The sequence below is a fragment of the Eumetopias jubatus genome, unplaced genomic scaffold (assembly GCF_037043125.1).
Source record: "Eumetopias jubatus isolate StellerSeaLion01/CBP00866 unplaced genomic scaffold, mEumJub1_p1.0 scaffold_8, whole genome shotgun sequence".
NCBI lineage: Eukaryota > Metazoa > Chordata > Mammalia > Carnivora > Otariidae > Eumetopias > Eumetopias jubatus.
The window spans coordinates 115,467,698-115,492,355 of record NW_028274814.1 but is presented as its reverse complement, the minus strand read 5'-3'; the positions used below and the strand labels follow the sequence as shown (position 1 = coordinate 115,492,355).

Genomic DNA, 24,658 nt, shown 5'->3' with positions numbered 1-24,658 from the left:
TACGTACAAATAAATTCAACAATCTAGATAAAATGGGCAAATCCCAAAAGGATTTGATACAAACTACCAAAGCTCCCTCAAGAAGAGATAAACTGAATAGTCCTTTCTATTGAGTACAGAAGTTGAGTTTGCAGTTAAAAATCTTTCCACAAAGAAAATTCCAGACCCAGATGGCTTCACTGGTCAATTCTAACATTAAGAAATAATACCCATTCTACACATACCCTTCCCAAACACTGAAGAGGAGGAAATAGTACCAAACCTACTCTATGTTGCAAGCATTACTCTGAAACCAAAACCAGACAAAGATATTATAAATCTATAGACCAATATCCCTAATAAACAAAGATGTAAAAATTCTACAACAAAATTTTAGCAAACAGAATCCAAACAGTACATAAAAATAATAATAATAATATATCATCGCCAAGTGAGGTTTAGCCCAGGAATGAAAGGTTCGTACAACATTTGAAGTCATTCAATATAATTCATCACATGACTAAAAAAGAAAAACGTTATGATCATTTTAATAAATACAGAAAAAGGCATCCAACAAAATTCAACATCCATTCATGATCAAAACTCTCCATACCAGGAATAGAAGGGATTTTCTCAACCTGATTAAGGGCATCTATAAGAAGACCCATATTGAAACATCACACAATGTTTAAAGACTCAATGCTTTCCCTCACTAAAACTGGAAAAAAGGCAATGATGTCCATTCTCAACACTTTATGCAACACTTTACTTAAGACTCTAAGCTGTGCTATAAGGCAAGAAAAATAAATAAAAAGCACAGATTGTAAAAGAAGTAAAATTACCTTTATTCAATGATACCATGATCATCTACACAGAAAATCCTAAGGAATATATTTAAAAAACTACTAGAACTACTCTCAAGATCACAGGAGACAACATCAATAAACAAAAATCAATCACATTTCTACAACAAATAAAACTGTATTACAAACAACAAATCTTTGGAAACTGAAATTAAAAACCCAAAACTAGTTATAACAGCATAAAAATTATGAAATATTTGAAATAAATTTAACAAAATATGTACCATATCCATACACTGCAAATTATATAAAACACTGTTAAGTGAAAAATTTTTAAAGACTTAAATAAATGGAGAAATATACTATTTTAATGGTCAGAAAGATTCAATGCCATTAAGACAGCAATTCTGAAATTGATCTAGAGACTGAACGCAATCTCCTTCAAATCCCAGCAGGCTTTTTTTATAGACACTGATAAGCTGATGCTAAAATTTATATGGAAATGCAAAAGACCTAAGAGAGTCTGAGAGTTTGAAATGCTGAGACTTTGAAAAAAAGAACAAAATTAGAGGACTTTACCTGATTTCAAGGCTTAAAAGTTATTTAGCCAAAACAGAATGGTATGACATCCTGGACCCACATATATGGGTCAACTGAGTTTTAACAAAGTTGGTAGGGCAATTCAGTGGCAAAAGATAATATATTCAACTAATAGTGTTGGAACAACTGGATATATATATATATATGCGCCAAAAAAATGAACCTCAACTTATGCCTCACACCATATATACAAATTAACCATAAATGGATCAGAGACCTAAATATTAGAGCTTAAATTATAAAGCTTCTAGAAGAAAACACAGAAGAAAGGCTTAGTGACCTTGGGTTAGGCAAAGATTTTTTAAAGTAGAATGTAAAGGAAAAATTTGTAAATTGGACTTTATGAAAATTATAAAAATTTTTGATCTTCAAAAGACACTATTAAGTGAAAAAGCAAGCCACAGAGAGAAAATATTTGCAAGACATATATCTCACAAAGGACTTTGATCCACAAGTTTTACACCATAATATGACAACTAATCTGCTTTTTAAAAATAGTCAAAAGCTTTTAACAGATATTTCACCAAAATAACCCCAAAAAAATCCCAAACAAAAAAAAACCCTCCCAAACGTACAAAGGTCAATAAGCACATGAAAAGATGCTCAAAATTATTAGCAATTAGGGAAACATAAATTTAAACCACAAGGAAATACTACTATTCACTCAACAGAATGACTAAAATTAAAAAGACTGATAATAGCAAGTGTTGGGAAGGATGTGGAGCAACTGGAACTGTCACACACTGCTGTTGGGAATGAAAAATGGTTCAGCCACTCTGATAGTTTCTTATGAATTTAAACATGTCCTTATCATATGACCAACTAATCCTACCCCTAGGTATTTACCCAAGAGAAACGAAAATATGTCAATAATGACTTGTACTTGAACATTTATGCAGCTTTAGTCATAACAGGCCCAAACTGGAAAGAATCCAAGATGTCCAACAACTCGTGACTAGATAAACAAATTGTGGTCTATCCATACAAGAGAATATTACTCAGAAATAAAAAGGGATAAACTACCGGTAAAGACAACAACAAAGATGAATCTCAAAAGCATTATACTAAGTTAAACAAGCCAGACACAAAAGGCTCCAGACTATGTAATTCCATTTACATTAAATTCTAGAAAGGGAAAAACATGAAATTCTAAAAAGTGATAGGAAGGAGATCAGTGACTGCCAAGGGTGGGGTTAAAGGGAAGAAACTCACTGCAAAAGAGAGAACTTTTTAGAGTGATGAACCAGTCTTTATTCTGACTGTGGTAGTAATCATACAATTGTATACACGTTTGTCAAAATTCATCACAGTGAATACTTAAAACTAGTGAATTTTTCTGTATGTAAATTATACCTCAAAACAATCTATCTAAGAAAAGATACTTCAAAAAGTGCTTAACTTACACGGTTATATATATTTTTTAAAGATTTTAATTTATGGGGTGCCTGGATGGCTCAGTCGTTAAGTGTCTGCCTTCGGCCCAGGTCATGATCCCAGGGTCCTGGGATCAAGCCCCGCGTTGGGCTCCCTGCTCAGCAGGAACCCTGCTTCTCCCTCTCCTACTCCCCCTGCTTGTGTTCCCTCTCTCACTGTCTCTGTCAAATAAATAAATCTTTAAAAAAAATTTTTTTTAATTTATTTATTTGACAGAGAAAGTGAGCACAAGTGGGGGAACAGCAGAGAGGGAGAAGCAGGCTCCCCACAGAGCAGGAAGCCTGATGTGGGACTTGATCCCAGGACCCCGGGATCATGACCTGAGCTGAAGGCAGGACGCTTAACCGACTGAGCCACCCAGGCTCCCCTTATATGATTATATTTTATCTCAAAACCACCATGCAGACTTTACCCGAAGAATATGAAAACACTAATTTGAAAAGATACGCACACCCCTGTTTATTGCAACATTATTTACAATAGCCAAGACATGAAATAATCCAAGTGTCCATCTATAGATGAAAAAAGAAGTTAATAAAGATGAAACATATATATATATGGAATATTACTCAACCATAAGAAACAATGAAATGTTGCCATTTGCAACAACATGGATCTAGAGGATATACACTGCTAAGTGAAATAATCAGAGAAAGACAAATACCATATGATTTCACTCATATGTGTAAACAAAGATAAAAAGAGACAAACTAAAAAACACTTAACTACAGAGAACAAATGGGCAGTTACCAGAGGGGAGGTGGGGGGGGGACAGATGAAATAGGTGAAGGGGATTAAGAGTACACTTATCATGATGAGCACTGAGTCATGTATAGAATTGGTGAATCACTATATTGTACACCTGAAACTAATATAACACTGGAATTAATTAATCAATTACATTTTAAAAACCACCAGGCAAATTAGGCATTATTATTTCTATTTTCTTTAATAAATAAAATTAAATAAATAGCTAGTAACTAGCAGAGGGAAGATGATCTGAGTAAGCCCAGGCCCCTTTAAAACAAAGTTGTACACTCAGAAAAGAGTTCTGCTTTACTCGAGTTTAAAAAGCACAAGATTGAGTATAATATGAGATAGGTCTATTCATATAGGAAGAGTTTAACAGTGTTTAACTATGGGGCATAAGGAATGAGTAAGTATAAAGAAAATTTCTACTTTACACTTCACTGCATTGTTTAAAAATACTTTAAACGAGTGTTTTGTATCTGTTAATAAAAGCTTATTTAAAAAGATATATATACCCACAATTATTAAATTCATAATGGGTCCCAGTCTTTTGATTGCCCTAATTTAAAAATTGTGAAATATTTAATAAAACATCCTCCTATACACTGCTTCATGTTTAAGAAGAGCTCAATGACATCTAGAAATCAACACTTGATAATGGCTTACATTAATCCAAAATAAATATTTAGATAGCAAACAAATACTTGTTGAGTGATTAGTGATCACACCTTAGCTTATTTAAAATTCTGAAAGATGATGCCTCACAAGGACAATGCCTATTGGTAAAAATTTTCTTTATATACATAAGCTAGTATCCGGAGTTTTTCTGCTAAACTCTTTATTAGGAGAGATACTGGGATAATCAACTGCATCTAATTAAAGTCTGCTTAAAATTGCAAGTGCCTAGTAATCCTGATGGGACAAGACATACCAGGAGATTAAATTAATTAGCAGTCAAAAGCTAATAAGCAGTAATAAGATTAAATAAGTAAAATGAAACATAGGTGGGATACTAGATATTAAAGTCTGAGGATAACACGCATGATTTTAAGACTCGCTAATGGTCTTCTTGCCTTCAATTTTGTTCCCTTCAAGTCCCCTTTACAGGACTTTTATAATTACAGTGATTTGGTTATACACAAAAGACGGCAGAAGATTGCAGCAATATGGAACACACAGGAAGAAAACGGGTACTGAAAGTCATCACAGAAGAATTTCAAGATAGGGCTTGAACTAGAATATCTGGATAATGAGACAAAATAAAATATAAACATGAGTGATGTTATGAATCATGGAAAGAAATCTCAGAATATAGTAATGACATAGATATGGAGCTAAGAAATGGTTTGATTTGTCTCCACATACCCTAAATTATGAAAAACCCAGAGAGCATGTATAAACAAAGTGGGTACTAAATAAGAAAGGAAAATCAAAGAAGAGGAGATAAAACAGAAGCAGTAATTGAAAGACACCATGGTGGCCAAAAAATTGCAGATTTTTATCGTAGGAAATTGATACAGAAATATCACTTTTAATTATAGAAAGATTATTAAGGGAGGAACTTTTTTAAGACAGAAAAAGAAGAGCTATGTTTTTGTTATAATGAATTTGAAACTTTGGATAGGTATCTATTTTGAAATTTCTAAGGACATGATACTGGGAATAAGAGCAAGGAAATAAAAAAATGTATAATGGAGCAAGTTGCATGTCATCTACATAATGAATGCAATTAAAGCTCTTAGAATGAATTTCAGCAAGACACGGAGTATGAGACTTGAGGAATCTCTATTTTACCTAAGGAATCTCTACTTTACCTAAGGATAAGGGAATCTCTATTTTACCTAAGGATAAGGGAGGAAGTACCTTCTGAAGAGAAACTAAATAAGAAAAGCAAGCTCCAGATCCATATATCCATTTGCTTTCAGAATTGCTCCCCACCAGATTGATCCATTGACCCTTCAGACTCAACATGACCAACAATGGGTTCATCTTCCTGTCAAACCTGTTTCCCCATGTGTATGAATGGCACCACCATACACCCAAACACCTCTGTCAGAAACTTGAGGCTGCCTGTCTCTTCCCACACCTAGTCAGTGACATACAGCTGTTAATTAAAATTCTTTTCCTCCTCCTTCCTCCTTTTATTTCCTCCTTTTATCACAGTCCTTTCTTTTATTTTCCCCCTTTCTAGTCCCATTTCTGGCCCTTTCATTAAGATCTTCAATAAATTTCACCTAGACTATTATAATAGTTTCCAAACAGGTCCCCCAACTCCAAACTTTCCATATATCACCTTTCCATATACATCTTCCATGTATCCCAAGTACAGAACCCACTTTATGATTTTCTAATGCATTAATTTTTTTTCTTAAAATTTGGCAATGAAAATAAAATCTAACCTCAGCACAATACAAAATCCTTCATAAGACCTACACTCCTTCCTCATATTCTGGGTCCCATCCAAGCTGAACTACTTGCAATTTCCCCAGCATACTCTATGACATCCCGTTCTCTGCCCATGGCTAGCTCCTAACCATTCTTCAAGGCTCAATCACTTGCCTTTGTTTATTTACTATATTATCCTCTCTCTTTGACTATAAACAACTTGTAAACAAGGACTGTATTTTTTATCTCCCAGCACTTAGTAGAGAAGGTGGATGAATGTATATTCATTAATTCCATAAGCATGTCCTGCCATGAAATGTGCCTAGTGCTTAGTTATTGGTTGACTGAGTAAGAACAAAGTTTGCTCAAACATAAACCATTAAAAATAGTCACCTCTCAGTTTTGGTAGGGAATAAGATAGATATAAAAGAAAGAAGAATCAAAAGAAGAAAAATATTTAAAGCCAGAGTCAGATAAGGAGGTAAGAATCCATGTAATAAAATGTGAGTACTAGCAAACAGGGGCAACTAGTTTCTAAAGGAACTGAGAACTATATACACTGCCCAATCATTTGCTATATGCTATTTTTTTAAACAATAACTTGAAATCTGTTAAATAAATGGATAGGTGGGCTGAGAACAAGCTCAATTATTTGGCAGGAGGATGAATAAAAACAGTAAATGACTATATCACAGAACAGAAAAATTTTCAAGAATTCTTGCAAAATTCACTGAAAGCTTTGGTTAAATTCCCTAAGGGCGCCTGGGTGGCTCAGATAGTTAAGCATCTGCCTTTGGCTCAGGTCATGATCCCAGGGTCCTGGGATCGAGTCCCGCATCGGGCTCCCTGCTCCTTGGGAGTCTGCTTCTCCCTCTACTTCTCTCACTCTCTCTCCCTCTGTCTCTCATGAATAAATAAATAAAGTCTTTAAAAAAAAAAATTCCCCGACTAAAATAAAAGAAAAAAGTACTATTTCATTTTAGCTACACTATTTGTACATCTAAAAATACCATTTAAGGGGCGCCTGGGTGGCTCAGATGGTTAAGTGTCTGCCTTCGGCTCAGGTCATGATCCTAGGGTCCTGGGATCCCACATCGGGCTCCCTGCTAGGCGGGGAGCCTACTTCTCCCTCTGCCTCTGCCTCTCTCTCTCTCTCTCTCTGACTCTCATGAATAAATAAAACATTTTAAAAATACATATATATATTAAAAAAAATACCATTTAATAGGTGATCATACTGGGTTTCATTTCCCCATGCAGAATACAACCTTGGAGTTTGTTAATGCAAGAAAAGTTACACATTCTTTTAGTTGTCAAGTGGGAATTAAAGAAAGAACTTACTGTCCACGAGGATACCAACGGTGCTTAGTAGTAAAGAACATTTTGCTAAGTTGTTCTATCATGGGTCCTTGCTCAAATCGCTCATTTTTTTCTTCTAATCTGGTTTTCAGCACTTGGTCATGTGTTTCTTCATTATTATGCACAGGATCTGGCCGAGGGATAGGCTACAAAATAATGAGAAATCAACAGCATCAAAATATAGGAATGTTAGCCAGCATTTGACTGAGTTTACAACAATTAACACACTCCAGAATTCATTATAGTACCTCAAAGTAGCTAAGTAAGTTTTCAGAACAGAATTTTACTTAGTTGCATTATTCATTAAAGAATCAGAAATAGGGGTGCCTGGGTTGGTTAAGCATCCAACTCTTGATCTTGGCTCAGGTCATGATCTCAGGATTGTGAGATCGAGCCTCTTGTCAGGCTCTGCACTGGGCGTGGAGCCTGCTTAAGATTCTCTCTCCCTACCCTCTTACACTGTTGGTGGGAATGCAAGCTGGGGAAGCCGCTTGGGAAAACAGTATGGAGGTTCCCCAAAAAGTTGAAAATAGAGCTACCCTACGACCCAGCAATTGCACTACTGGGTATTTATCCCAAAGATACAAATGCAGTGATCCAAAGGGGCACCTGTACCCCAATGTTTATAGCAGCAATATCCACAATAGCCAAACTATGGAAAAAGCCCAGATGTCCATTAACAGATGAATGGATAAAGAAGATGTGGTATTTATATACAATGGAATATTACTCAGCCATCAAAAAAATGAAATCTTGCCATTTGCAATGACATGGATGGAACTAGAGGGTATTAAGTGAAATATGTCAATCAGAGAAAGATAACTATCATATGATCTCACTGATATGTGGAATTTAAGAAACAAAACAGAGAGGGTGCCTGGGTGGCTCAGTCGTTAAGCATCTGCCTTCGGCTCAGGTCATGGTCCCAGGGTCCTGGGATTGAGTCCCACATCGGGCTCCCTCCTCAGGGGGAGGCCTGCTTCTCCCTCTCCCACTCCCGCTGCTTGTGTTCCTGCTTTTGCTATCTGTCTCTGTCAAATAAATAAATAAAATCTTAAAAAAAAAAAAAGAAACAAAACAGAGGATCATAGGAGAAGAAAGGAAAAAATAAAGTAAGATGAAACCAGAGAGGGAGACAAACCATAAGAGACTCTTAATCACAGGAAACAAACTGAGGGTTGCTGGAGGGGAGAGGGGTTGCGGGATGGGGTAAGTGGGTGATAGACATTAAGAACGGCACGTGATGTAATGAGCACTGGGTATTATATAAGACTGATGAATCACTGGCCTCTATCTCTGAAACCAGTAATACATTATATGTTAATTGAATTTAAATAAAAATAAATTTTAAAAAAAGATTCTTTCTCCCTCTTCCTCTGCCCCTCCCATACCTCTCTCTCCTCCCCCCCCTTTTTTTTTCTCCTCCCCTTCTTAAAAAAAAAAAAGTCAGAAATATTTTTCCTCTCATATCAAGTTTTGGGTTTCTTTTCCAATAATAAAGTTCTTATTTAATGTTACTGTTCCCCCAATAATAAAGCACTTATTACTTTAATTTTTATTTCCCAAAACTATAAATTGTGCCCATTATTTTTTAACTTGAAAGTTTACAGTCTCGGGTGCCTGGGTGGCTCAGTTGGTTAATTGTATGCCTCAGGCTCAGGTTGTGATCCCGGGGTCCTGGGATTGAGTCCTGCATTGGGCTCCCTGCTCCGTGGGGAGCCTGCTTCTCCTTCTGCCTCTGCCCCCCCCCCCGTCCCCGTGTCTCTCAAGAATAAATAAATAAGGGCGCCTGGGTGGCTCAGTCGTTAAGCGTCTGCCTTTGGCTCAGGTCATGATCCCAGGGTCCTGGGATCGAGTCCCGCATCAGGCTCCCTGCTCAGTGGGAAGCCTGCTTCTCCCTCTCCCACTCCCCCTGCTTATGTTCCTGCTCTCACTGTCTCTCTCTGTCAAATAAATAAATAAAATCTTTAAAAAAAGAATAAATAAATAAAATCTTAGGGGGGAAAGTTTACAATCTCTAACCTTGCTTATCATTAAAGTAAGATACAATGAAAATGGTATTTCTTACATCCAAAGGAAACAAAAAAATTTCAGTGTTTTCATTTTAGGTGACTGAAATGTCATCAAATGATGCTTTATGGTAACTTGAGTACTTTTTCACCTAAAGACATCAACTACTAAAAAATCTCATTTCCTCCCCAACACATTCGAGTGATATAACATATTCCCATCAGTAACACTAGCTCATTAAAGTCTTCAAGAATCACTGTTTTGGGGCGCCTAGGTGGCTCAGTTGGTGGAGCGACTGCCTTTGGCTCAGGTCATGATCCTGGAGTCCCGGCATCGAGTCCCGCATCGGGCTCCCTGCTCAGCAGTGAGTCTGCTTCTCCCTTGGGCCCTCCCCCCTCTCATGCTCTCTCTCTCTATTTCATTCTCTCTCTCAAATAAATAAATAAAATCTTAAAAAAAAAAAGAATCACTGTTTTGGAAAGTCAAGTCAGGTATATTTTAAATATTACATGATGATATATGTAACACAAGGTGGTAACATTGTCTTGCTTTACAAATACCATATATACATATTACAATACAATGAAAATCTGAATTTATAACCAGATGTGCTCGCTTTGGCAGCACATATACTAAAATTGAATTCATAACCAGAAAAAAAATAATTCAAACATAAATGTCTTTACATTCATACAGTATTAATGACAACTACTACATTCTCCCATTATATTAAATGCTATAGCATATAATTATATTTGTTAGGCAAATGTACATAAAAAATAAGACTTCTTTAAAAAGCAATATCTAAGCGCATGAAGGTGGCACAACTGACTCAATACTACAGAAATGCAAAGTAACAAAAAGATACTAGTGAAAGAATAGGAGCCAAGTCAGAGCCTTGTTACAGAGTGCAGAATGCATTCTATAAGGAATAAAAAATATTAAAAGTAAAGTAGGAAAGAACACACAATAAAGAGATAAACTTTAAAATGGATCTTGAGGGCACCTGGATGGCTCAGTCGGTTAAGGATCTGCCTTCGGCTCAGGTCATGCATGATCCCACGGTCCTGGGATCTCCTGCTCAGCAGAGAGTTTGCTTCTCTCTCTCCCTCTGCCCCTCCCCCCTGCTCATGCGCACGCTCTCTCTCAAATAAATAAAATCTTTAAAAAAAATAAAAATGGATCTTGAGAAATCAGATTATGAAAGGCCTGCAAAGTTAGACTTATAAGTAACAATTTGAGATAAGTAGAAATAAGGAACCACTCAGTGTGGGAGGGAATGAGGAGGTAGTATAATAAAGAGGTTAAGAACTTGAGCTTTGGTTTCTAATTCTACCACTTAATAGCTCTGTGACCTTGGACAAGTTATTTAAGCTCTTAATTTCCCTTTCTGTAAAGTCAGAGAAATCATACCTACCCAAAAGGGTTTGGTGAGGATTAAATGAAATAATAATATATGGTATGCTTAGCTGTCCCTTGTACTCTTAAGAGTTCAATACTGGTAGGCAGCTACTAAGATTTCTTTAAGACCTCAAATAGGAGAGAATTTACTTTAAAGAGTACTCCTTAGACATTTAAAGTAATTTTAAAAGATCATTACTTGTATGTAAAGTGAAATATTAGTAAGTGTCTTTGCAAGTTACTATGAGACCCTCAGAGGTCTAGCAAACAGAATTAGAGCCTATAATAGTTTTCTCTCTTTTAGATGACTATACTTGTTGCTAAAGATCAAATGTTTTTAGTATTATCAAAAGTTAAGTTGTTTCCAAGTACTCATGAATGTTGCATTGTCTCTCTTCCTATTCCCAAGCAGGCTCAATTCTAATATATCACAAATTCTCTCTGCTTTATATGATTAAACACACTTCTTTTCCAGGCACATAGATAAAATACATTGGAATTAATGGATTCTTCCAAGTCTATACCAAGAGCCTCTGGCTGATTCAGAATTGATTCATTTGATCTCCTTGATCAAACTTCAAAGAAAGGACACATGACTATTTTGAAAAAGGAAAAACTAAAATAAAACTGTCAACTTTAAAAAACATTCAGAACTGTCATCCTGAATTTTCCTTGTTTCTCTTAAGAATTTTCAAAATTTGACTTTTGAAATTTTCCACCAAATCAGCCACTAAAAGAATTGCCTAGTGCTTACATTTTAGTATTTCCAAGTCATTATTTTTGCCCCTGGTGTAATATCTTTATTCTCCTAAAACAGAAATCCTAAATTCTAGAAAAACATTTTTAGAATATTAGTACTTTTAATAAAATATATACTCGGCAAAAGAAGAAAGAAGGATCTTTCTACCTGGATCTGTGGAAAACAATCAACATGTTTTAAATTCAAATTACCAGAAAACTAAACATGCAAGTCATCCTTTCTTAAAGCCAGTATCAGTAGGTATTTCTACATATGACCAGGATCTTTGTATGCAGTTGCTTTCCAGGGCCTAGAGAATCAAAGGGCATCCTGGAGTTGCAGCAGCCCTACCTCCTTGAGAAAAGAAAAAAAATCAAGACGAAACTTAAGTCATGTTGGAGGGTATTTATTTATTATCATATACTATCTGCATGAGATTTGTAAATCTAGATTCAAAAAGAACATACTGTATTCTAAATTCTAACAGTAACGTGTTTTCAAGAATGTTTCTTATTGTGCAGCCCAATCTACAATTTATTACTTGAGAAACAAAAAAATTCCATGCTTCCCCGTATGAATGTCTCTTAGCCCTAAAACAGAAAACCCATAAGCATGAAGAGAGAGGAACAAATTTATTCATTTAATCAATACATATTTAGTGTTCACTTATCAAGTACAGGTGTTATTCCAGATGCTAAGGATATACCAGAGAACATCACAGAGCCCTGTCCTCATGGAGGTTACATTTTAGTGATGGGAGACAGAAATACAAGAAAGTATCTGTTGTGCCAGAAATGATACAAGCCACTGAGAAAAGACAATAGGAAGGAGCCCAGAAGTAGGGGTACTACATTAAGGCCGGAGGTAGGAGCCTGCCTAATGTACCTGAAGAACAGCAGGGAGGCCAGTGTGGTGAGCAGTGGAATGATTACATGTAAAGTGATAAGAGTGATCTTCTAGACAAGAGAGAGAGAAAGACAGAGAGAGGGAGGAAGGAATATTGATGATGTGGGAGAGGAGACAACAGCTACAATGGGAGTGTAACAGAAAAAAAGGAACCAGGGAGTTGGACATGTATGCAAGGGAGTGATTATAATGATGGACCATGGAATCTATGCCAGGTAAGGAGAGAAGTGAAAATGTGTGAAATGCATGAGGGCTAAGAAAAAGTGCTTTGATCAATGGATGTAGGTCTCAATGAGGAGATGAAGAATTCTTGGAGCTGGGAGACTGGGAGAACTGGTAGGAAGCGAGTAGAATTCTTGAAATCTAGACTGGCAGGAAGGAGGAGCAGGTATTTGTGATTAGAACATCTCTAAAATATAGCAGTGGGAGTGGAGGCTGAGGTAGGGGAAAAAGATGAAGTGAGAGGTCAGGGCACAATTCAGCGAGAGCTGGAGTGTTTATAAGCCAAAAGTCAGTGATTTATCCTATTTTCTACACACTGCCCCAAGAAATGAAATGAAAGAGGTACTGGATTATTGCCTATGGTATGTGGCTAGAATACAAAGCAGGCAGACAAAACGGTGAGGTAAAAAAGGGAATAAAAACTAGCAAAATAAAATTAAGCTGTTTTCTCAAATCAATCATTATTTTGACCCTAATGATGATTTTTAAAAAACAGGTACCACTAGATGCATCATGTGATATTTGAATTATCTAATTCTTTTCTCCTCAAAGAGCAAATCAAACATTACTAAATATAGTAAACTAAGGCTTAAAGACATAGAAGGAAGCATTTCAAATATAAAATAAGAAAAAGACTTGGGTCAAGCTAAAATAAATCGTACTGAAGACAAAAACAAAACCTCCTCTATCTAGTGCTTGCCTTTTGAAGAAATATGGAAAAAATTAAACTAGTCCTTAAAATATATGCCCATGTTGACCCATTAGAAAAAACTGGAAAAAAAAATTCACCAAACATGAAAGATTATCAGAACCAATATAATATAAAAGGTATAAAACAGCATACCAAAATACAAGTTTTTCATGATTAGATTACAATATAAGGTAGTATGGGACAATGTGTTTTATATATCTGTCCTAGCCAAAAATCACCTACCAGACTTTAGACCAGAAAACTGATGCCATAATTGTGTTTAAATGGTTCACTCTGTGTACTGAAAGTCTTTAAAGAAAGAAGATGAAAAAGATATGAGAAAAATTGAAATAGTAAAATAAAAACAAAAAAAAAAGATATAAACCAAATAAAGGAAATCAAACATTCCATTCTCTTTGGAGACTGTAAGGAAATGTGAATATTTCTAACAGTAAATTATAAATTACAAGAGATTTTCTCATACATACTTTTGTATGTTCATATGGAATGTCCACAGAAGGGTGGTAGCATACTATTGTCCTGCCATCCGATGTCAAAGCAAGCTCTACTTTGCTAAAAAAGAATGTTTTAGAAACAGAGTTATACTGTATTCAAGAAAGAATGATTTTCTTAGAGATAAAATTAATTAATCATAAATCCCTGAAGAATAGATGCTATGGCACTGGACTGGCAGATCTGGTACCTGTATCAGAGCGGACAACTCAGACCATCCCACAAAATATGTCAGCTTAACTACCACAACAAACCATTAATGCATAACCCCCTCTTTTACCTATTTGTTTTTAGACTATCCAAATCTTTGGAAGAGATCTTCATGTTTACTCATCACTGTTATTAAAACTTTTTTTCCCTATCTAAAAACTCCCCTCAGGGTGCCTAGGTGGCTTAAATCAGTTAAGCATCTGCCTTCAGCTCAGGTCATGATCTCGGGGTCCTGGGACGGAGCCCTGTGTCAGGCTCCCTGCTCAGCTGGGAGTCTGCTTCTCCCTTTCCCTCTGCCCCTGACCCTGCTCGTGCTCTCTCTCTCTAATAAATAAAATCTTCAAGCGACTGTCTTCGGCTCAGGTCATGATCCTGGAGTCCTGGGATCAAGTCCCACATCGGGCTCCCTGCTCAGCAGGGAGTCTGCTTCTTCCTCTGACCCTCTTCCCTCTCGTGCTCTCTATCTCTCATTCTCTCTCTCTCAAATAAATAAATAAAATCTTTTAAAAAAAACAAAAACTACCTTCAAAAAGCTGTAAGAAGTACATTACTTTGTTAAATTATTAAAATTAAATATCAGCAAAGTATATAATCTTTCAGGCAAAGGATCACCTGAATTTCCAATCATAAAGATTGCAGCTGAGCCCTTTTTCTAGTTCAAGTGCCTTCTCCAAGTGCCTTTCTCAAAACAGTACAGCTGTAAGAAGACTCCAGTAAGAAGAGTTCTGCAGTCAAATAAATTTGGGAATTACTGAATACTATCCCTTCCCTCCATTGATATCCCTCAGAAAAACATATTTTGGGCAATATTCCTCTAAATATTTTTTCCAGGAATATTCTGGCTGGATCTCACCCAGGTACCAACTGACCAAGACTATTTTTCAAAGATCCTATCAACTATTATACTCAAATCCATATACGTTCTAAGGAGCACAACTTTCAGCTTTCAGTAACCTTATGTGTTCTCTAGATATCTATAAATTTAAGTTTCTAGGGTTTCAATGCTAACCAGATTTGAACCAGATCGGCAATTACACACTACAGTGTATTTTAGCTAATGTAAGATACGGTATTAGGTTGTTTCACCACGATTTTAAGATCAAATAGCATAACACAGCTATAAAGAACATTTAATCTATCAAGTGATTTTTGATGAAGAATGGAGTTTTACATAATACACAACACTTATAAGATTCAATCTTTTCAGGTTTAAAAAGTGTTACTTATTACCCAGTCTAATTTCATCACTATGTTAGTACCTACTAAGTATACACTTAAAATTCCAATTAAAACTAGTGTCAAGAGGGAAAAAAAATTTACCAAAATTTGCAATAAAAACATCATAGCTTAAGAAAATATGTTGAGTTTCTGTACATCAGACTACTACAGAGAAGAAAACAACATCTTATTCATATATTATTCCTTGTTCTTAGAAAGTGACTAGAATTGAATACGTACCAAATAAATTGTGACTGAATTAAATTACTTATAATTTAGGGTTATTCGATGTCAAACAAAAGATAAATGCTTAAGCTAACAGATAGGAACCCCAAAAGAAAAAACTATAAAAACTAATTAACTTTTCCAAAAAGCTAAAGAATGCTTTAGGATAAAAGATAGCATTTCTAACAGCATGTCTGTCTTACAACAAATTAAGGATTCACTGAAACACAATGATAATGATTTTTATTTAAAACATTTATGAGCCCAGATACTGTATAAACAAGGCCACTGAAATAATTTTTAAATACAAAATTAAAGAATAATCAGAAAAGAAAGCAGAAAATACCAAAATGAGAAATAAAATTAAAACATTTCAGATACAAGTAACAGACTGTTATTTTTTCAACTGAATTTAAATACATACCAATTATAGTCATCTGGTAGAGAAGAATACGTAGATTTATGACAAACACAATATAAAGCTCCATCTGCAAAAACCCCAAGCAGTAAAATGGATTTAGTTCATTTGAGCCTATGTTCTCACATAAATGTAAAGCTAGTGTCATTCATTCAACCAGTATTTACTGTTTACTATGAAACAGGGGTGTACTAGAGATCGGGGATTCAATAAGATCTAGTCCCTGCTCTCAAAAAAGGTACAAGTCTGGTGAGAGACAATTCCAATGTAAATGACAAGCCTTGTTAGGATGGGTAGGCATTGGGAGAGGGCACACAGACAGGTTACAAAATAGGACTGTGCAGTTTTAAGAATGCCTTTCCAGTGAAGATGATGTCTAAGGTGCTCTGAAGGATGGAGGGATGAGCAGGAGTTGGGAGGGGTGAGTACAATGTTCCTTGAAGGGAGTTACAAGTGCTAAGGATCAGAGGAATACAGGACGCATTTAGGTATTCTAAAAACTTGTAAAAATAAATAAATACTTGGTGAGACCAAGTGCATGGTACAAAGGGAGTATGTTAAGTGATGAAATACAAAATAAACTGTTCAAATTTAACTTTTCTTAATAAAAATGCTCAGATTTCAAGGCATATTTTCCTTTTTTAGAATATCTGCAAATTCAAGAGCCATAATTACTTTTTTAAGTTTCTCCTATGTTCAGAGAAACAGTGTTCCTTTAAATACAAAGAAAAAATGTAAATGTAGCTCAGTATAGTTAAAAACGGTTCTGAAGGGACGCCTGGGTGGCTCAGTCGTTAAGCGGCTGCCTTCGGCTCAGGTCATGGTCCCAGGGTCCTGGGATCGAGCCCCATATCGGGCTCCCTGCTCCGCGGGAAGCCTGCTTCTCCCTCTCCCACTCCCCCTGCTTGTGTTCCCTCTCTCGCTGTGCCTCTCTCTGTCAAATAAATAAACAAAATCTTTAAAAAAAAAAAAAAGGTTCTGAATAGAGTAGTCCTCCCCCATCCATGTTTTTGTTTTTTGCAGTTTCAGTTACCCAAGGTCAACCACAGTCCACATGCAGATGATCCTCCTCCTGACACAGTGTCAGGTCAGGAGTAGCCTAATGCTATATCACAATGCTATGTCTTTCACCTTGCTTCATCTCATCATACAGACATTTTATCTCACATTATCATAAGAAGAAGGGTGAGTACAGAACAATAGAGAAAGACCACATTCACATAATTTTTATTACAGTACCTTATTAGAATTGTCCTATTTTGTTATTATGGTTGTTAATGTCTACTGTGCCTAATTGGTAAATTTATCACAGGTATGTATGTATAGGAAAAAGCATAGTATATATAGGGTTCAGTACTATCCATAGTGTCAGGCATCCACTGGGAGTCTTGGAATGTATCCTCCACAGATAAGGGAGAAATACTTTATATGCTGGCTAAAGCCAAGGATCAACTTCTCTCAACTGAGCCTCTTGCTCCTCAGTATGAAATGCAATCCCCATTTTGTTCAAATACCATTCATCCTTCAAAATCTAATGCTACTCTTCCATGAAATCCTTTATCTCCTCCCTGCCCCACAATTCCAATCACAGAGAAAGGAGTGGTCTATTGTACATGTCCCAAAACCTATGCTTCATTTGACACTGCTATATCTTCTTTGTGGTCTTTTTTTTTTTTCTGCATCAGTTATTTATATGTGGCTCAGTCGTTGGGCGTCTGCCTTTGGCTCAGGTCATGATCCCAGGGTCCTGGGATCGAGCCCTGCATCGGGCTCCCCGCCCCGCGGGAGGCCTGCTTCTCCCTCACTCCCTCTGCTTGTGTTCCCTCTCTCGCTGTGTCTCTCTCTCTCAAATAAATAAAATCTTTAAAAAAAAATGTGTAAAGAAGATATATTTTCCATCTTTGTATATTCCTCCTTTCCCCAAGGGCTGCATATAGAGGTCTAAACATAAAATTCTTACTCCAAAGCATAAAAAGTGCCTTAACAAAACTCACTTCTATCATAAAAGATTGCTCAGCAAAATGTCAATCCCAAAATTCTGTTGATGTAAGATTATAAAATAAAAAGAATTACAAAGTCAACCTCATCTCTCAAAAGATTTGGTTTTTGATTATCTGTGCTAATATATAGAGGAACATTCAGCATGACAAGTCAGAGGATGACGTAAACATCATTTACACTTATTTTATTTTCTTCACACTGTTGGGAATCTTAATTATGTATGAATTAATACTAAAAGAAGTTTGTAGTCTCTGAATATAAACCAGCTAGGTGATATACACATTCACTGAAAGAAAGAGGGTTGGGCTGGGTGGCAGAGGCAGGACAGACAGAATTAAATGTTTTTAAAATAGGCAGGAGGGAAAACTCAAGACAACAGTATTTCAGTTCAACAAGAAACTTAAATTTCTACCCTGTACTTAAACACAGACATTTGTTTGTACCCTCATGACATACATGACATTTTATGTCATATTCAGGTATTTTTTATTTCCACAGATGTCTGCTTCACCTACAAGCGTAGATAAGTTCCTTAAGGCCAGGAACCACACCTCAATCATGACTCTGTCCCCTCCAGTGGCTACTAACAGAGAAGTGACTGCTGAACTGCGTCTAAAATGCTAACTTCTTCACAATTAGTACATAATTAGATATTCATCTGACACTTTATCAAGAGAAAAACTCTAAATATGGTAAATATCAGAGGTTTTAAATATATAATTAGAATTGGGGCGCCTGGATGACTCAAACAGTTAAGCGTCTGACTCTTGATTTCAGCTCTGGTCATGATCTCCAGGGTCCTGAGATTGAGCCCCGCATCAGGCTCTGTGCTTAGTGGTCTGCTTGGGATTCTCTTTCTCTCCCCCCCTCTCCCTCTGCCCCTCCCCACACCCCGCACATGAGCGCATGCTCTCTTGCTTTCTAATAAATAAATCTTTAAAAAAAAAGAATTAATGTCAAAGTTAACATCAATCAACTCAATTTACCAAAAAGAATTTCAATGAGTCAGCTCTCCATAATTTACAGGCTATTCTTATTATGTATACATATGTTTAACTGCTTTTTGATAAGATCTATAAAAGCTGACAGTCCCACTTAACCTTCAAATGCTCAATATTTTAAGTTACTACAGGAAAGAAGATACAGTAAAAAGTGTTTTAGACTAAATAAGATGGGAAGACCCAAGTCTCGATCACAGCTCTCATCTATCAGATATACCACCCTGGGTAAGTTTCTGAGGGGTCAGAGAACTCAAATTCCTTCATCTTCATAGAACACCTACCACGTAGTATTATTCAAAGTTGTAAAATTCAAAGTTGTAAAGATCAAATGACTTAGTATGCTTAAAAACCTGTAAAATATTCTACATTCCCATTGTTGATTGTATATTTTGGAAGGTTTTAAATGTTCCTTTTGGCAAATCAGAGGCCTTTTTATTTCTGCTCACTGAACTTTCTCCCTTAATCATGGTTTTGCTTTGCCTCTAATCTTAATGTTCTTCCTTTTCATATAAGATATCAATAATAGTAATAATACTTTACCTTCAATAATAGTAATTATAGGACTTGTGGAGAATAAGGGGCTTCAGGATGCAAGAACTTAGGCAGTCACTGAATATTAGGATGACTGAGTAATAATGAAATAATTTTCTGGGGTAACTTAAATTAATTCTTAGTTAACTAGATATTTTGACAACTCCAGTCCATTCAAATCAGTTCACAAATATTTATTTATCACCTACCATGTATGAGAGGTACTAAGAAAACCAAAATAAGTTAGACACTACAAATTTATAATCTAGTAGGTAAAGTATACATAGATAATTTTCATTTACCCAGGGGCAGATTAACTGGTTTTCAGATTAACCTCAGTGAGGGCTAATTGCTGTTTCAGGAAATGGACTAGGAAAAAATGATTAGGTCTGATTTACCATCAGCCTTGAGGCCGGGATCTAGTCAGGGCAAAGGATTAAGCAAGCAGAAGTCTCTCTCCCAATTCTCAACAAAAATGCTCCAAAGTAATCAAGAACTGACTACTGTTTTGTTTTGTTCTCATTGATTTTTATCTTTTTTAAGGGAGGGATGAGAGAGAGAGAGAAAGGAGGGGGAGAGGGAGAAAGAGAATCTAAAGTAGGCTCCACACTCAGCACAGACCCCAATGCGGGACTTGCTCTCACAACCCCGAGATCATGACCTGAGCCAAAATCAAGAGTTGGACGAGTGGCGCCTGGGTGGCTCAGTCGGTTAAGTGTCTGCCTTCAGCTCAGGTCATGATCCCAGCATCAAGCCCACTATTGGGCTCCCTACTCAGTGGGGAGTCTGCTTCTCCCTCTCCCTCTGCCCCTCCCCCTCCACTTGTGCTCTGTCTCTCGCTTTCTCTCTCAAATAATAAAATCTAAAAAAAAAAAAATAAAAAAGTTGGACACTTAACCAACCAGGGACCCCCTGATTTTAGTTTATATCTAAAGTCTCTTAACAATCTCCTCCTAATTTACTTGATTAAATATACTTTTTACCTTAGTTTTCAACTCTTTTCCCCTAACTCAATAAACAAACATTCAATTACAAATGGCAATAAATAGAAAACATGAAGGAAGAGATTAAGGTCAGCCAGAGATGTGTAAAAAAGTTGGCTAGCATAGGTAAAGAAGAAAAAGCAAACCGATTATTACACTCTAACCATTATCTGCTTCAGAAATGGAAGAAGAGAGTTCGCAGAGGAAAGGGAGAGTGAAAGCAAGACTGCTTGGGAAATAAGATTTTAATAATAGTCTATTTATTTATATGGGTCAATGTTTTGACTATCAAACATGTATCAATAGGCTTTGAAGAAAATATTAGACCATGCACATTTCTTTAGAAAACAAAGGTACAAATTATATATTAAATTATAAATTCCTTTTCTTCAAAACTAGGTGTCACGCCCAACATGGGGCTTGAACTCATGACCCGAGACTGAGAGTTGCATGCTCTGCTAACTGACCCAGCCAGGTGCCCGTACAAATTATAAATATTTTACATACTATGATATGTAAAATGCGTTTTTATATTAAACATACATATTTTTAAATGGCTAAGTACACAGAAAACACATACTGAAATCCTAAACATTAGCAATGATTTTTCTAAGATGAAACTGTAAATTTGCCTTTTACTTGCTAATTTTAAGAACTACTAAAAAAGTGGTATGTGAAAACATAGTGAACATAAGTGATTCAAACCAGAGAAAGCTCCTCTTTGTCAATCCCTCACTTGCCCTCAGCTAAATCCCACTAGTGGTCTATACAGACAACCTTTTTGGTCCACACCCTTCACTCTGTATTTATGCATATACCTATACAGGTATACGGCAGATCATCTTTTAAATGCACAAATGGGATCATACAATAAATACTGTTCCGTGACATACTTTTCCCCCCTTCTATTTAGAGATCTTTTCATGTTGGTAACAGCTGTTGATATTCATAAAGATGTGCCAAAATTTATCCACCCCTTTTGACAGCCATTTAGACTTTCTCCCCTTTTCCATTATTGCAAACACTCCTATTAAGAGGCATATACAATAACTAAACACTTCTTTTTTTGCCTAATAACTAAAAATTTTAAATCTTCTACAACGTACATGGATTTCTATAATATCTGAAAAATTTTAAACCTCTTTTTAAACATGAAAAAAATCTCACTTTGAATTGGAAATAAATGTTTCCAGATAGTTCTGTTTGATATCGCCCATTTTACTGCTGCTAACGCCATGGTGAATCAAGATGCTTATTAGGTGGTGTGAAAGAAGATGATCTGAAGAGAAACTGATTTTAAAATCTTCTTCCAGATATACTTATTTTCATCCCTGCATAAAAGATAAAGAAAAATTAATGCCTATGATAAATTAAAGGGATACAATATATTGAACGCTACAAGAACAAGAGGAATCACTAGCTAGAACTACAGTCACAAGAAAACCTTCTAAACAACTTTCCATTTCCGTGTGATATATGACAAAGAACAACACCAAAATATAAGACCCAACGCCCTGGAACTATGTCCATTACTATTTTTCTTAAATGCACACTTCTCAGCACCCAGTATAGTTCTTTCCATTTAGTGAGCACTCAGCAAATATGTAATTCCCCTTAGAAAACAGTCACTCACACATGCTACACAAAGCATCCTCCTTCATAACACTAATGTGTCTGTGTACAGCCTCTCAGGTGCCATACACATGATCTTATTACATCACTTGAAGTAGGATTGTTTCTAATTAAGTTAAATATTAAACAAGGCCTAACCTTTACCTATTAAATACTGATTTAGAGGAACACATATAAACACTCTATAAAGTCCCAAGTAAAATTTCACCCTCTTACATTATGTATAAGGTTTTTAACTTTCCAAGGTGCTTTCACTACCATTTCATTTTACTCTATTAATCATGACAGGTATCTTTATTTCGTTCATGAAAAAACTAAAGTACAAAATTTAAATGATTTGCTTCCAAAAACTTTAGAGTCAGTCACTTATAAACTGGGAAACTTTGGGCAAGTCATTAACTAAACGACCCTCTGTTTCTTCCACGGTAAAATAGGGAAAACAACCACAACCTCCATGGCTTTTGTCAGCAAATGACTTATAACCATTGCTACATCCCTTGTTTTTAATTAGCCTCAATGACTATTCGTTCCCTTCCCCCAATAGTGATAAGATGGAATTGGGACATAGGCCTCACAGTCTTACTTGCTAGACTAAATTACGCAGGGTGATTCCTTGCACTGTCAGTACATTTGCACTACTTTCCTGAGTTCATACAGTGTGTTTTTACAGTTTATAACTCCGTTTCCCTATACATTATATGCCCTTTCACAAGTCTGTGAAGTAGGCATCTCCATTTTACATACCGAGAACCTGAGGTTCAGAGGTCAAACGATTTACTGGCCGGCTATACCGCTGCTTTATAGGTGGCATGGGTGGAACGCAAACCCATGTCTTCTGACCACGAACCAAGAAACAACATATCTGGGGGGACATTAGATCCCCTCAATCAGGGCAGCTGGAAAGTCAGATTACTCACTCCAGGCAGAGAAATTCAGACAGTGAATTCCTTGGCCCAGAATTCAACCCCGAAGCAAAAGCTGCGGAGAGCTTCGAAGGATTCGCGGTTTGAGAAACATGCTACGAGGAGCATCGAGACTAGCACCCAAGGCCAGAACCAAAAGACTTGGACTGGAGGGGTCCCCGAGCGATCCGCCCAGGCACGAGGGGAGCCCACAGGAAGGGCACGGCCATACGCCAGGCCTTCTGCAGGACGGATTGAGAATGGTGACACCAGGGGCTTTACCCTGCCGGGAACGACAGGTAGAAGACATCGACATCTCCCCATAAGGCTTCTGGACCCGCCTAGCTTTTAGAAACTCCTTAACCGGAGGAAGAGATGGTAGCAGTTACCTGACAGCTGCTCACCGCGAGCCCGCCATCTTACTTCAATCCGGGTCCTAGAAGACACCCCTTCACGCACCGCCCTGATCCACGGGGCACTCTGGGAAATGTAGTCTCCGCGGGAGGAGCTCCGGGTGGGCTCGTGAGAGCGGGATCTATCGAACTTGCTCCGGTGTTTAGTTGCCGATGTTTGCCTCAACTTGAGCTCATGACCCCCACTCTCCCCAAAAAACAAAAATCACTGACCCGTGCACACATCCTTAGAAAGTAGCAAGCACTATCTTTTTTAAAAACTTTGTACAAGTAATTAGAGGAGCTCGAGATCCATTCTTGGTGAGTAAGCTAAGGTTTCCTGGGGGGTAAGAAGTAATTTCAGAGAAGCACTGAAGGTCGATGGGGTTGGATTTGACGTTTGACATAGGGAAGGGGGGAGGCCCTTCCACCTGAAAGCCCAAAACTGTTCTGAGAATTGTGCTGGCTATTCATTACGGAAGAAAATGTGCAGAATCCTGGACCTTGCCTTATATTTTTGTGAGGCGAGAAGGCCCCTGGGCCTTTGCACTTCCTGTTCTCATTGCCAGCATTGCTTTTCTCTCACCTCTTCTCATGACCACTGCCTTATTTTACACAGGTCTTGCTCAAATATCATCTCGGAGAGAAAAGAGCTTCATCTGCCCTTATCCCATTGCTCTCCTTTATTTTACTTCCTAACATTTACCATTATATAACATTCTATTATCATTTGTTTCCTTGTTTAATGTCTGTCTCTTATGCTAGAATTCAAGCTCCATGAAGGCAGGAACAAGTATCTATCATGTTTTATACTCTATATAAACCCAACATGTAGAACTGCATTTGGCCCCATTGTAGGCCTCCAATATTTGTTGAATGAATGAAACAATAACACTGCAGATATCCAAAGCAGTAGATGATTGACTGCTGAAGCAGCAGTTTAGCCTGGGAGTTCCTTTCCCAAATGATTTGCAAAATTTTGTATATATGTACATTTTTCTGAAAAGAATTCATAACTTTTATCGTGTATTCAAGGGGGACAATAAACTCCTCAAAAGTCAAGGGCCATATGATACGAGTGCCTGGATGGCTCAGTTGGTTAAGTGTCTGACTCTTGATCTCAGCTCGGGTCTTGATCTCAGGGTTGTGAGTTCAAGCCCTGTTTTGGGCTCCATGCCCAGTGTGGAGCCTACTTAAAAAACAAAAACAAAAACTTAAGGCCATAGTCCTGAGTAGTTAATATTGAAAATAAGTGAACATAATATAAGTTCACAATAAAGAAAAATGTGGGCTGTTTTGGTGTCTCTCCTTATTTTTACAGAATACCAAGTTTGTTCTGCTACTAATCTTTGC

At 36.8% G+C, this 24,658-nt stretch overlaps 1 protein-coding gene across 1 annotated transcript in view; it reads right to left on the bottom strand.

Annotated features, from left to right (window-relative positions):
* Positions 1 to 23,382, bottom strand: part of MRPL42 (mitochondrial ribosomal protein L42) — a 33,317-nt gene extending 9,935 nt beyond the window's left edge. Inside the window, exons 1-5 of the mRNA XM_028105525.2 lie at positions 23,303 to 23,382; positions 21,547 to 21,710; positions 15,870 to 15,933; positions 13,768 to 13,852; positions 7,293 to 7,456 (exon numbers count right to left, since the gene is read on the bottom strand). Coding sequence (XP_027961326.1) covers positions 7,293 to 7,456; positions 13,768 to 13,852; positions 15,870 to 15,933; positions 21,547 to 21,616 — 383 coding nt within the window. The 5' untranslated portion in view covers positions 21,617 to 21,710; positions 23,303 to 23,382. The remainder of the gene's footprint in view (positions 1 to 7,292; positions 7,457 to 13,767; positions 13,853 to 15,869; positions 15,934 to 21,546; positions 21,711 to 23,302) is intronic.
* Positions 23,383 to 24,658: the final 1,276 nt, after the last annotated feature.